At 40.0% G+C, this 14,510-nt stretch overlaps 1 protein-coding gene across 1 annotated transcript in view; it reads left to right on the top strand.

Annotated features, from left to right (window-relative positions):
* The window catches only part of UBR3 (ubiquitin protein ligase E3 component n-recognin 3), a 217,142-nt gene that overhangs the window by 76,588 nt on the left and 126,044 nt on the right, over positions 1-14,510 (top strand). Inside the window, exons 12-18 of the mRNA XM_054043660.1 lie at positions 260-325; positions 441-530; positions 1,646-1,774; positions 1,875-1,927; positions 2,937-3,070; positions 4,909-4,996; positions 6,740-6,879. Of these exons, the coding sequence (XP_053899635.1) occupies positions 260-325; positions 441-530; positions 1,646-1,774; positions 1,875-1,927; positions 2,937-3,070; positions 4,909-4,996; positions 6,740-6,879 (700 nt within the window). The remainder of the gene's footprint in view (positions 1-259; positions 326-440; positions 531-1,645; positions 1,775-1,874; positions 1,928-2,936; positions 3,071-4,908; positions 4,997-6,739; positions 6,880-14,510) is intronic.

The raw sequence follows: 14,510 nt of genomic DNA, 5'->3' as shown, positions 1-14,510 counted from the left end.
TGGTCAGGTCTGGTGTATTGGGAGACATTTCTCTGATTCCAGGGGGGTGAGACTAATATTCCAGGGGCTAAGCAGGAGAGATCAACTGGAACGGTTTGGGAAAAGGGAGATGAAGCATTGGCAGAGGGAGAGATGCAGTAACATTTGCAATATCTAGTGGAAAGAGCCATCAGCAGTGGATGTGCCAGAGGAAATGATAGTCTGTATGATTCTTATACTTTTTTGTATTTGATGGTAAAATGCATTGTTTTCATTGCAGCCAGCTCCTAACCAGGTTACTTTTCATTTGCCACTACATCGTTACTATGCTATGTTTTTGAGTAAGGTAAGCATGCATTTGTTACCAGATTCTATTAGAAAATAAGGTCTTGTCTGTTTATAGTATGAAAAAATCATTTCCTTACGTTCTCAGTAAAATTTATACTCAATTTTGTTTGTAGGCTGTCAAATGCCAAGAGCTAGATCTGGATTCTATTTTACCAGATCAGGAGATGTTGATGAAACTAATGATTCACCCACTTCAGATTCAGGTATGGTGCCAGGCTGCTTTTTTGGTTTGAATGTACAGAATACGAAAGAGGATGGCTATCTCTTTTCTTCTCTTCCAGTCCAAGTATTTTAAAAAATGTCTAACCAGCAGGAGAAAAACATATTAATTGTGGAATACAAAAATTAACGTAGTTGACAACTCCTTGCAATATATGAAATGTTTATCACTTGTAAGCACAGTTTTACAGTGATTTTGTCAGAATAAACTTAGAAAAGTATTTCTTAGAATCACAGAGAACTACTTTTTCAAATACTGTTAGCATCATATAATGACCCTAGGTTTTTATATTGCTGAGAACTATGCTTAATGTTTAGGATCACATTTTCAAAAAGCTACTGCTAAATTTGAGTACTTGTGCTCGGAACAATTTGTGCATGCAATTAATATTAATATGTACAGATTGAGGATGCAGGAGTGAATGTAGAGGCTGGGTTGTGAAAACCCTTTATTCTTTGACTTTTATAAGCAGTAATGGGCAGGATTCTTGCCTGTGGCTTTACACTTAACGTTCTGTTTATATCGAAGTTAGGAGATGAAGAGAAATAGTTGTAATAATTGATAATCTATTATAAGAGAGACACTTCATTTTTTGGGTACTTTTTCAGGATAAAGAATCGTGGATCTTTTCACATTCCTTACCCCTCCATTTCCTGAAATGCCACCTCCTTTTAGAGTGGACCATATTATTATACGTATTACAGATCTGTGGTGGAATATAAATATCTTGTTTTGAATTTGGGCAGGACACCTGGTTAACAAACTTACAAAAAATAGCACAGTATATTTTTAATGATCAAGGCCTTGGTTTTAAGTCTCATTCACCATTGTAATTTAATATCATGCCTCATGCATGGATTCAGTACTTTCTCAGCAAGAAGAGAACCACATACTGGTACCAACTGAATTTTTTGCAACATCTAAGGGTATTTTCTGGGATGACTCTCATCCAACTTTTGACATGGTCCAGCTCTGCTGATTTTGAGATCTGAGGGGATCACAGCTGATGGTGTGGCTGCAGACAACTGAATAGCTGATATTTCCTTGAACTGTTTGCAAAAAGTTTATTTCAGCTAATTTTTTTTCTTTTAAAAATAGGCAAGCCTTTCTGAAATCCATAGTAACATGTGGGTAAGGAATGGTCTACAAATTAAAGGACAAGCAATGACTTATGTGCAGTCTCATTTTTGTAACTCCATGATTGATCCTGACATTTACCTATTACAGGTAATGTATAGTTTCTGTGAACCCAAGTACTGTGTTTATAAGAATGCTAATGACTGATGAGTAAAGTGATGATGTACCATGTACATGTTTGTTTTTACAGGTCTGTGCTTCTAGACTTGACCCAGATTATTTTATTTCATCAGTTTTTGAAAGGTAAGGTCAAAGCATAAGGATAGAATGAATACCACTATATAGCATTCTGCCACTTACTGACTATTTAAAATATACTGTGGGGGAAAAGGTGTTTGACCTGCTGAATCCCTCTTGTACCACAGCACTTTGTCTTTTTTTTCCATCCCAGATGGCGGAATACACTTCCATTAATACAATTTCTCTGATGGGTTCCACTGTGGCAGTTTCATTCATCCTCCCTTTCACTTAGGGCTGGTTTTGGATTTATACTCCAATGCGTGCAATATGTTTATGAAACCCCAGAGTTGAATCTCCTGAGCGTTCCAATTTTAGAAGTGTTGCACACTCTGGTGTATAAGTATTTGGAACTCCCACACTGAAGGCGAGAATGAATAGCAGTGAGGATCACAAGACGTCTGCTTACTTCTACAGGAGAAGGCCTGGTCTACACCTAAAACTTAGATCCACTTAGCTTTGTCGCTCAGAGCTGTGGAAAAATGTCACACCCTGTGCAAAGTAGTTAGGTCAACCTAACCTTTCTGTAGACGCAGCTAGGTTGATGGAAGAATTATTTTGTCAACGTGGCTGCCTTCTCTCGGAGAAGTGGATTTCCTACATTGACAGAAAAACTCCTTCCGCTGACATAAGCAATGTCTATGCTAGAGGATCACAGCTGCAGCACAGTAGCTGTGCTGCTGTAGCATAGACATGACTGAAGAAAAGCAGGACATAAATGTCAATACCAACTAACCTACTTTCAAGTATTCAATTGATATAAATGTCATGTATTTGAATATGAAGTATGAATAGGATCAGTACAGTACAATGAAGATAAGGATATACTTTCTGAAAATAAAAAGCCTTTCACTTCAAGGTTTGCTTCTAATTAGATTATATACAACTTATTTTGTACTCCTTGTGGGCCTGGGCCTGAATGGTGCTTCCTTAGGCATCCCGGGTACTTCGCACCTCTCAGCATCAGGCTCTTGATACGGAAGAATGACGTCTCTAACCTTACTCTGTTCTGTAGATTCAAGGTGGTAGATCTGTTAACAATGGCATCGCAGCATCAGAATACAGTTCTTGATTCAGAACATGAGAGATCTATGTTGGAAGGAGCCTTAACATTTCTTGTCATTCTGTTAAGTCTTCGCGTACATTTAGGTAAGAATCACAACTGTCTAGTCACAAATATTACTGTAACATGGAATTTGATGTGTATTTGGTTTTAAATTTTTTGGCATTTAATAGCTGTCCTGTAGCAGAATAAGTAAAATTATTAAATAAAATCAAATGGTCATTCTTTGTTTATAATTTGATTTCAGTTTCATCAGTTCTTCATTTTAACCATCCTAAAAACTAGAAACAGCCAAAATACAGGGTTAGGGTCTCTTTTCCTTTATTGCAATCCAGTCCATTCCTGTCCTTGAGAGAAATAAAGGGCTGAATTTTTTTTATACATATGCTCATGAGACGTATATTGAAGTGTAAATGTCAATATTAGTGTTTGAATCAGCAAATCCTAAAGCTCCTACTTGTAATAATCTCTTATGGTTGTGCTTCTTATTTCCCTGTCTGAACTTTGACATTCCTTATTAACTGAAATTTTATTGTATTTTATTATTTTTATATACATGACTTGTGTCTGCTGTTTGTATCAAGTAAACTGAATAGGACATTATCCAGTCAATGCTTGAATTAAAGGAAAGACTCATTTCCCACTTGGGCACCTCAAAAATTATGTGCGAAGAAGCAAATGTGCAATATTTTCAGCTTTGTGAACATTCCTTTTCTGTTACTTTCTACATCATTTCTATTACAAATTATCTTACCAGTAACCTGGGTTAAAATCCTGGTCTTGTACCAAGATTTCTCCCCTGGCCATGCAAAACTTGGCAGCTGGTAAAACTTTAGAGTTACTGTTGCCCCAGTGGCTGCTGTTCTTCTTGCTTTGGATCCACTGGCCTTACCCCATTCCATAAATTACTTCTGCAGCTTTGCACAAATTGCCCTTTCAGAGCACATGCTGTGGCATACAGTCTCTCTACATGCACTTCCTACATCTTGACCCAAACATGAGCTGTGCAACTACCGCAGTTATCCTGTCCATTGGGCCTTCCATACCTGCAGAGTGACGGAGGGGGATTTACCCCCGGTAAAGTCCTGTAGATATATCTTAGTTTTATTGACACTGATCTTTATTCAGAATTATGCCGAACTGAGCTTTGTAATCGCCCCTTCCAGCATTTCTAATGTTACTGACGTAGGAACATGTGCTAGTTGGTACAATAAGTCTGCAGTATGCTAATTTGATATTGCTTCAGTGGCATAAGTTCCAAACATTCAGCTAGGCATCTGTGAAACCTTCCAGGTGATTTTGTTTTGGTATATTCCCCTCACCCCCCAAAATACACAGTATTTAACACAGAATAAAATTACTTTGATATTGCCATAGAAAAATGAATTAAACTCCAGTACTGCACATACTTACACATATGATTATTACTCATGTGCCTGAAGTTAAGAGTGTGCATAAATGTTTGCAATATTGGGCCTAAGAGATTACTTAAAATCCTGGCTAAACTTGCATTCTGTTATATTTTATTAAGCTTCGTTTATTACCATGCTTTACAATACAGTCTTTGGAAAACATGCTTTAGTGTTGACTCCTGTGCAATAGTTTGTTTTCAAAACATCATATGTATTGAGAAATATCAGTGAGCTGTTACTTTACACAACTTGCAAATACACAGAGCACTCTTATAAGAAAATAGGAATAGTTTAGTAAATTCTTGTGGACATCTTTGGGGAATCAACCAGAAATCTGAATTGTAATTGTAATAATGTAACTGTGTTAACTAGGATATCAAACCGTTGAGTCTCACATTTGTAATTAGTGTTTAACTTACTGAGATTTGACTACATGTGTGTGCCTCTATATCCTTTTTTTCTTTACTCATGCAACTTGTACAGGGTATTTAATTTTATTTTTATTGTCCTAGGAATGACAGATGACGAGATCCTCAGAGCAGAGATGGTAGCCCAGCTCTGTATGAACGACAGGACTCATAGTTCACTACTGGATCTCATATCCTTGGAATTTTGTTAACTTATTTATTGTGATTTCTGTGTGTAACTAGTACTATCAAAGGAATTTGTGTTGTGCAGTATTTTCAAGCTTGTGCACGATGCCATCAATATTGCTCGCTCGTAACAACCTCAAACTTTAGGAGTTGTGGGCAGATGTCATTGGATTATGATGTACTGTTGATCACAATGAAATTTTCTTCAGTACTTTAGTCTTCCTTAATTGTTCGTATGCAAATGATACACGTGAGGCTTTGCAATACATTTTAGATGTTTTTACAGTGTACTAGGTGCTTTGCAGCCAAGTAAAATATACATGATCGTTTCCTTAAAGAACTTGTAGTCCAAATATAAACATAGCGCAGTAAGTGACTGCCGTAATTTAAAGGCAGAAATGGTGAAAAGTAGGTTGAGGTTTACAATATTAAGGTAATAATATGAGTGCTTAGGTATGATATGTGCACATCGTGCTAGTTTCACAATCTATTTTTTCCATTTTATTTTGTTTTTTCTTTCGTAGTTTGTTTCCACCTATAGCTTCCCATCCATCCCCCATTGCTGTACACACAATATTGCTTTTAATATTTTTAGATAAACCCACTAGTTTTCCCCCTTCCTGAATTTTCCGTCTATCATCAAGCACTCTGCCCCCCCCATCTTTCCCTGCACATAAAACATAAAGCCTCCCTTTCAGCAACTTTTATGTCCCTCCTCAGCATGAAAGGGTATTTCTATTAATACTTAAAACCAGACTAATTCATGAATATCCTCATTTCTGTATTTGTGCTTCACCAACCTTTCTTCAAGAGAGAGTCAATGCCAAGTTTCTATTACACACACCCCTTTTTCCTCCATTCCTGCAAGAGCCTCTTGGTTTGTGGGTCAGCCGAGCTGCCTGTTTACTCAACGCTAGTGGCTTACTTAAATTTTTATAAATCCTATTGCTTGCCAAAAGTTAAAATAGCTAAAGCAGGGCTGACCTTCTGATTTTTGGGACTTGCCAAAAGGGGAGATCAGGAAATGAGTTGTTCCCCTGCAGGTTACCACTTCCAGAAAATCAGATATAGCCAACCCATTTTACAGAGCTTTCAGGGTCTGTGGGTCACAGTCATCTGCTTACTTTGTTTGTGCTTTAACCCTAACTCAAAATAATGTTTGTTACTCGTAGTACTAGAAATCAAGTGATTATTATTTATCACATGGATACGAGCATGTATGTTTTTTTTTAATAACAAAAAGTGCACGTCAGTGCATATGTATGTATAATTGCCAGTCAGTGTGCTTGCTTGACATTTTCACTCTCAAGACTTACTTTCTGAGGATGAGAGTGTTTCTATACAGAAAGATTGCTGATTGAGAGAAGAGATGTTTAGAAAGTTTATACAATCCTCCCCACCACACCTTATTGGTAGCTGCACAAGTTTAACAGCATGTCCAGGAATATTTGTAGTGATGTGCATTAGTATATAATCCCTGAATAAGCCCATAGCAGTTTGAGCAATAATTCAAGTAGTGTACAGAATTAAAATTATACCCAAAAAGTGTTGATATGGTACAATACAAATTTGATTACACTGGAACTGCTGTAGTACACAGACCTCTTGTGGTGAAATTAAAGCATTGCAAAAGTTTAGCATCTTAAATTAAGCTCTTAAAACATTAGACGAAGGTAAATAGTGATGTGCTATGTTTCTGCTGTTAAATAGTCCTTGATAACAATAGTTTTTCTTAACATAAAGATCACATTCCAGAAAACCCCAATCCCAAAAGTGGCATTGTTCCAGGAAGTTTAAGCTTTGAATCAATGTTGTCAGCAGTTGCTGATTTTAAAGCTCCCGTTTTTGAACCTGGAGGTTCTATGCAACAAGGAATGTATACACCCAAAGGTATAATAATTAAAAAATTTTTATAATCAAGTTACATACTGGGGAGATGCTTTATATGGTAAAAATAAGCTATTTATCCCTTCTGTTTGTTTTGACTTTTTCATCATTGTCTTGCATAGTAAGCACCGATGGACATAAAATGAGTTTGGATGTAAAATGAATTTTTGCTTGTTGTCCAAACATAAGCCCTAATGAGGCAAGCATTAGCCATGTGTAAGGCTATGATTTTGTCACGGGTACTTTTATCAAGAGTCATGCACAGGACGTTAGCAATAAACAATAAAGCATGGATTTATTGAGGAGCCGCTGGCCTGGGTGAAGCCAGAACCTGAACCCTGCTGGCCAGGGCTAATTATTGGAATTTTCAAGACGTCACAGAGGGCTCGTAAAATCACAGAATCAGTGACCTCAGTGATGGATTCATATTCTTAGCCCTGTGTCATCACAAGCCAATGCTAAAATCAAAAACAGAAGAATCTTGCTAAATTGCAGTTAGTGATCAGAATACTTTGATTCATACACCAAAAAATGTTGGTGTCTCCTCAGTGAAGATTTAATAGCCATGTACTCTAGGTGGGTTTTGTTACTTTGACAAACTATTATATAGTATATTGTCTGAAACACTGTAAAGTATATTATAAGACTGCTCATTTATTTTGACAACTGTAATGTACATGATATATTCTCCTTCCATGTTTGTTTATTGAAATTTTCAAATTTGCAAGTAAACAATCTGCAGTGACTGCAGTTGTGACTAGAATAACTTACAGAGGTTCTACTGTAATGCTAACTGAAAATGACTAACAGATGCAAGTGAGATCTGCAACACTGGACTCGGATTTAGGAGACTTGGGTTCTATTCCCAGTTCTAACACAGGCCTGCTGGGTGACCTTGGGCAAATCTAATTTCTGTGCCTCGGTTTCCCCATCTGTAAAATGGAGAAACGCCACCTCCTTTGTAAAGTGCTTTGAAGGCTACCGATGAAAAGAGTAGGTAAGAGCTCTCTCCATTTGAAAATTAAGTAGAACAGCAAATGAAGACTCCAGAGAAGCATACTGAGTTCTCACCTGTTTGTTGAGGTCTGTATTGATGCACTAGTATCACTGTGCTCAGTGATGTGTTCATATTTAAAGCTAGAACAAAAGCTACGGTATTTTTCTAAGTTCATAAATAACTAAACTCGTGTCAAAAAACACATATATTTTTGAAGACAGGATTTATTAATGATCAAGGGAAATTGGAAGAGGTAGAAATTTATTCTGCACATCTAAATAAGCAAAGCACTGGATTTTGAACACTAATTTTAGGAATTTTCAAAATATAGTTTTTTAAAAAATGGATGAATGTAGTTTTGTTGTAACTTAGCTTAATTTTATTGCCAGACTGTCTAAGAATTTCTCTTCCTGGGAAATGGTGTGCATTAGATCTGTCCACCTTTCCTGATTTGCTTTGTTTGAGAACACACACAAGATTCCTTATATAGCCTGTTCTGAACACTGTAACCTACATGCTCTCTGACACAGTGGTCTGGTCTGAGAATACCAGGCTGAGAAGGAGGACAGAGAGGCTTTTCTCAGGGTGTTGGTGCAGGCTATGTGTGATTTGAAATCTCTGGATTCTGTTTGGGAAGACAGTTTATTTTAAAACAAAACATATGTGTGTAGAAACTTATGTAAAGTTGATGTTTAAAATACTGTGCTTTGTACTCTGATTCCATGGCAAAATGAGTTTCTTCATGTTCTCAGTTATCTTGCTTCCTGCCTGCTAGCATATAAATGACAATTCTGTAAAAGCCATTGAAAAGCTGAAATCTCTTTAATATGACTTAAATACCAAAAGCATCTATTTTTCATCTACCAAATGTTGCATAGGAAATCCATAACTTTTCGCAGGAAAACACTGGAGAATTAATACCTGGAGGTATCCTTTTTAAAAGTATTTTTCATAATAAAGGAGACTTTTCTGGGTCAGCCCCTTCGTTCTGGTCTTCTGAGAATTTGGGCTTATTGGAATCTGTGAGTTAATTATGGTGACCCTTTCTACACCGTGCCATCACAAAAGAGGTCATATTAAGAACATAAACTGATGCCCCCAGATCCCTCCAGACAGGATACCAGTGGAAGAGGAAGAAACACCACCTTCCCACAAAGCCTCATCTAGAGATGAGGAGGATATCATACCTCCCCCACCGTCTTACCCCAGTGACTTCAGAGCCTTTCAAGAACTCATAGAAAAGGTGGCAGACGACTTACAAGTCCCATTAGATGAGATTCAGGAATCCCAACGTTCCATGTTGGATAACTCTCCTTCATCTCCTCAGGGCAAGTTTGCCTTGCCCATCAGTGAATCTTTGCTTACTGCACACGCACAGTGTGGTCAACTTCAACCACTTCTCACCCACGTGTAAATAAGTCAACAAAAAGTAGTACATCCCTCCCAGAGGCTTAGGGTACCTCCTGTCTGATTCCCAACTCGCAGGTGGTGCCAGTGAACAGAATTGGCAACATTGGTTCTGTTCAATACCCTCTGATAAGGACCTAAAACAATTGGACTTTCTGGGCTGTATGAGCTACTTCTTGGCTTCCTTACAGCTTAGAGTAGCCAGTTATCAAGCCCTGATGTCAAAGTATGACTTCACAGTCTATTCAAAATTTTCTTCTCTATTGAACACCTTTCTCAGGAGCAGACACAACAATTTCAGGCCCTCATGATAGAGGGTCAGACAGTTTCCAAGGCATCTCTCCATGCCTCACTTCATACCATTGACACTGCTGCATGTTCCATGGCTACGGCAGTAGTCATGCTCTGAGCTTCCTGGCTGCAGTCTTTTGGCCTCCCACAGGAGGTACAAGATCTGGTTGAAGAGCTTCCTTTTGAAGGCCCAAAGTTGTTTAGTGATGCGGTTGAGAGGTCTCTGCATTCTCTCAAAAACTCTCAGGTGACACTACAATCTCAGGGCATCTCTACATCTGCCTAAATAAAAATACAACAGGTTGCAGACAGCTCAACAATCTCTCCCAGTCAACTGTTAGCCCATGAAACCGGCTGAAGCCCCCCATGTAGAAGACCAGATTCCCTAAGAAAGGGCCCTCCTCTTCAGCAACCACTCAGCCAGGGACATCTTCAAAACATCCATTTGACCCATTGGTTGAGGGTCACAAACTAACTCCCACTCTAGATCCTGCATTGCACCTATTCCCCTTCCACCCTTATGGAGGGCATCTCTTTAATTTCTTACCTTATTGGGAGCTCATCACATCAGACAGCTGAATCCTATAAGAGATTTCTACAAGCTATTCCATCAGTCTTTTCAACCTCCCCCCAGTCTGCCTTTGGGAACCCCTCTCACAAAGACCTTTTAAAGCAGGAGGTACGATCCTGCCTAGGTGTGAGGACAGGTGTATACAGCCTCAAACCTGTCCCACCAGACTTTCTCAGGAAGGGTTCTTTTCTTGGTACTTCCTTGTCTTAAAGAAAAATGGGGGGTGGAGACCAATTCTCGACGTCAGGACTTTAAATACCTTCATCTGCTCCCAGCAATTAAAAATGGTGACCCTAGCAACAATAATTCCCTCTCTAGATCTGGGACATTCATTCTTTTCATTCAACCTTCAGGATGCTTATTTTCATGATGCCATTCATACCAGGCAGAAATGATTTCTACGTTTTGTGGTAGACAGGGATCACTCCCAGTATTGTCTCCTACCCTTGGTCTCTCCACTGCCCCAAGGATCTTTATCAAAGTTCTGTCAGCCACAGCAGCCTATCTTTACTAGATGGGCATATCATCTTTCCTTACGTGGATGATTGGCTCCTGAAGGGCTGCTCGCTTCTCAAAGCACAGACAGCAACCAGCAAGGTCCTGTTTCTGTTTCATTCTCTGAGTTTCTACTTCAGAATGGAGACATCTACCCTAACACCCACACAACATATAGATTTAATCGGGGCCATTGTGGACTCCTCCTCCACCAGAGCATACTTACCCAGGGACCAATGCACCACAACGTCCAACCTTGTTTCAGCAATCCAACAGAGTCTACAAATCACTGCAAGGGCTTGTCTGCAACTTCTGGGCCACATGACAGCATGTATGTTTGTGACTTCCTTAGCACTTTCGGTATCTTCAAGCATGATTGAGAACTGTGTACACCCCCAAGAGACACAGTCTTTATAAGTGGGTGTCTGTATCTTGGAAGGTCCTTGATTGTCTGAACTGGTAGAAGGACCCACAAAAGGTGCGCATCAGAGTTCCATGTATACAGCCTCCTCTCACGAGGATTATCACCACAGATGCTTCCCTCATAGGTTGGGGTGCCCACTTCCAAAACTTCACAGCTCAGGGCAAATGGACTCCTCAGGAGGTGATCCTCCGTATCAACATATTAGAGCTCAAATTTAATGTCCATTAAAATTTGCCAACAGTTCCTACAACACATCAAGGATCACCCAGTCAAGATAATGCTGGACAACAGAGCAGTGATGTATTACATCAATCGGAAAGGAGCAGCAGGATCCCGGTCCTTATGCGCTGAATCCATAAAACTATGGAACTGGTGCATATCACACCACATATAGATCTCAGCAGTTAACTACTAGGACTACAGAACACAGTGGCGGATTCCCTCGGCAGACATTTCAGCATCAACCATGAGTAGGATCTGAACAATGAGGTGTTCTAAGAGATCTCTTAGCTGGAGCTATCCACAGGTAGACCTTTTTGCTACTCCACCCCATGCAAAGTGCAAGGGGAGGGCACAGTCACAACTTAATGGGATATGACTTGATCGTTATGTGGCCTTGAGTTCTGATGTACACTTATCCACTAATGCCTCTACTTCTCAAGTTCCTAAGTAAATTGAGACGAGAAACTAATGACCATGATGTTGAGACAGGTGTGATTCCTAGAGCTGACTCGCATGTCCATGCAGCCTCCTCTCCACATTCCTCTGAGCCTGACTCATCCAGGGATTGGTCACCCCACCCCAGTCACCTCAAGGCCTGGCTTCTTGATGGCTCTCTGGTATAGAACAAGTCTGCTCTCCAGATATTCAAAGTGTGCTATTTAATAGCAGAAAGCCCACAACAAGGGAAACTTACCTGCAAAAGTAGAAACACTTCCAGGCTTGGTACAACCATGAAGCTTTACTGCCTCTCAAATCCTCTTTGGCTCACATCCTTGATTACCTGCCGATTTTAAAGACCACATGCTTATCGCTGAACTCCATTAAAGTTCACCTCGCTGCCATCGCAGCTTTTCACTTTCCCATAGAAGGATTCTCAGTCTTTACTCATCCCACCACTGCAAGATTTATTAAAGGCCTTATTCAATCTCTTTCCTCCTAACCAAGAAACCAACTCCACCATGGAACCTCATGTTAGTTCTCAGTGCCCTGAGGGATACCCCCATTTGAACCTATGGAGAGTTGTACCCTCCTTCATTTGTTCCTTTACAGCCTTGTTCCTTCAGCCAGGATGATAGGGGAGCTTGGGCTGTTGATGGTGGACCCACTATACACAGTGGTCTACCACGATAAGGTGTCTCTGCATCCACACCCTTGCTTCCTCCTTAAAGTCTCTTCTGAATTCCCGGTTAAGAGATTCATCTCCTGGTATTTTACTCCAAGCCTCAGTCTTCAAGGGAAGAAGTGAGCCTCCATACACTGAGCATTAAAAAAGCTCTTGCCTTTTACCTCGACAGGACTATGCTCTTCTGGGCTTCCCCTGCACTCTTCACCTTCATCTCAGATATTTGCAGGGTGGCTACCTGGTCTTCACCACGTACGTTTTACTGGAATTACTTTCTTGTGGCTGACATGGCTTTTGGTGACATTGTCCTATGATCCGTACTAAATCCACTTCTTTGGCACCTCCATGCTGAAGGGAGTCTCCTGACTTGTAGCACCCATAGGGACGCTACTCAAAGAAGGAGGAGAGGTTACTTATCTTGTACAGTAACTTGAGTTTTTTTAGATGTGTGTTTCTCTGGGTGCTCTGCGGCCTGCCCCCCTTCCTCTCTGCCTGGGAGTCTCTCTTGGGACTTTTGTGGTTGAGAAGAAACTGGAGTGGTGGTCGATCCTCCCTATATGTCCTCATTTGGGGGATGAGTTTGTCTAGGGTGCAGATGCAGATCTGTGGACACCACTGACAAAAATATCCGATCAAGGGCATGCGTATTCTGACTTGGAGTGCCCATAGGTTTCACACATCTCAAAGAACTCAAGTTACTGTACAAAGTAACCTCTCCTTTCCTGTCCTGAGGAGCTTGCAGACTAAATTGGATTTAATGCAGCAGAAGCTGATGATATCAAAGGAGAAGAGGAATTGAGGGATGTTGGTGAATGAGCATGTTCTACCAACTTCTTCGTGCCCCACAGCAGACAAGCAGCAAAGGAATCTGAAAAGCCACAAGCATTTTGGCATTATATTGAATGATTAATGGAAATGCCTGGGAGTTGTGGGGTGAGGGTGGAATAAAACTCCTTCTAATGGAATCACTTGAGAACTAGCAGAACATCTTGTCAGCAGGAATTTGGGGAGAATACAGGCCAGGTTACCAGTTTCTGGTAAAATCCAACTAGAGAGAGCATAGAGGTTCTCTGTAACTGTCACTATGATGTTCTGATAGCAGAAACAAAGAGACTTTTTAGCACCTGCGCTCCAAGTTGGAATTATTTAGCATAGGCTTGACTAAAATTAGGTTCTTCTGTTAATCATGAAATCTTTGCTCGGAGAAAACAAAATCCGTGAATTTGTTAGTGTCTGTGTATGATAAAATGACTTTGAAAGCGCTCATGTAAAGTTATTCAGATCACTGTAAATAAGAAAACCCCTCCAAGCTATACTGAAGGTTACACAAAAGATAGCATCCACCACTATGAAAGCACATCTGTATAGGTTTATAGGCTCTTGATTGTGAAAGGTGTGTAGCTAGGTACAAAAGCAAACCACCTTTACAGTTCTTTGAGCTGGAGAGACAGACCCTTACAATTCACCACTTTCCAGAATAAAGGTTTCCAGTCTTGCATGGGTTTTGTTTTTGGCCTGGACACTAATATAGCTTTAATGCAGTTGCCAAACATTGGGAATATAGCTCAGTGGGGAAACAGTTCTCACGTCCTGTGAAAACATTTTTGAGATTTTGAACATTTTTCCCATTCTGCAACAGGATGAACCAGAGATGTTTCAGAATTTTTCACAAAAATCCAGAGAGGGATATCCCAGAATAGCTAATAGCCCAGTGCTTGGGGCACTGACCTGGGAAGTGGAAGTGTCTGATTCAGAGCAAGGACTTGAACATACATCTCCCACATCCCATGTGAATGCCCTAACCACTTGGTTAGTCTCGGATGGGTCTTTCCCAATCTCTCCTGTTGGCAATCTTCAACTTTGTTTAAATAAAATATTATTTGGACCAGAATGAGACAGATACTGACTCTATAGTCCACTGGTTAGGGCACTCACCTGGGATGAGGGAAATACAGGTTCAGTTCATTGTTTTGAATCAGGCAGAAAACAAAACATTTCATTGAAAAAATTCTCGACCAGCTCTGAGAGTGAGGGCAAAGTGATGAGTCTTTCACTTTGGTACATATTAGCTGTACCAGACCTATATATCCCCTTTCAACAAGTC

The sequence above is a fragment of the Malaclemys terrapin genome, chromosome 11 (genome assembly GCF_027887155.1).
Source record: "Malaclemys terrapin pileata isolate rMalTer1 chromosome 11, rMalTer1.hap1, whole genome shotgun sequence".
Lineage (NCBI taxonomy): Eukaryota > Metazoa > Chordata > Testudines > Emydidae > Malaclemys > Malaclemys terrapin.
This window is presented reverse-complemented; position numbering and strand designations above follow the sequence as displayed.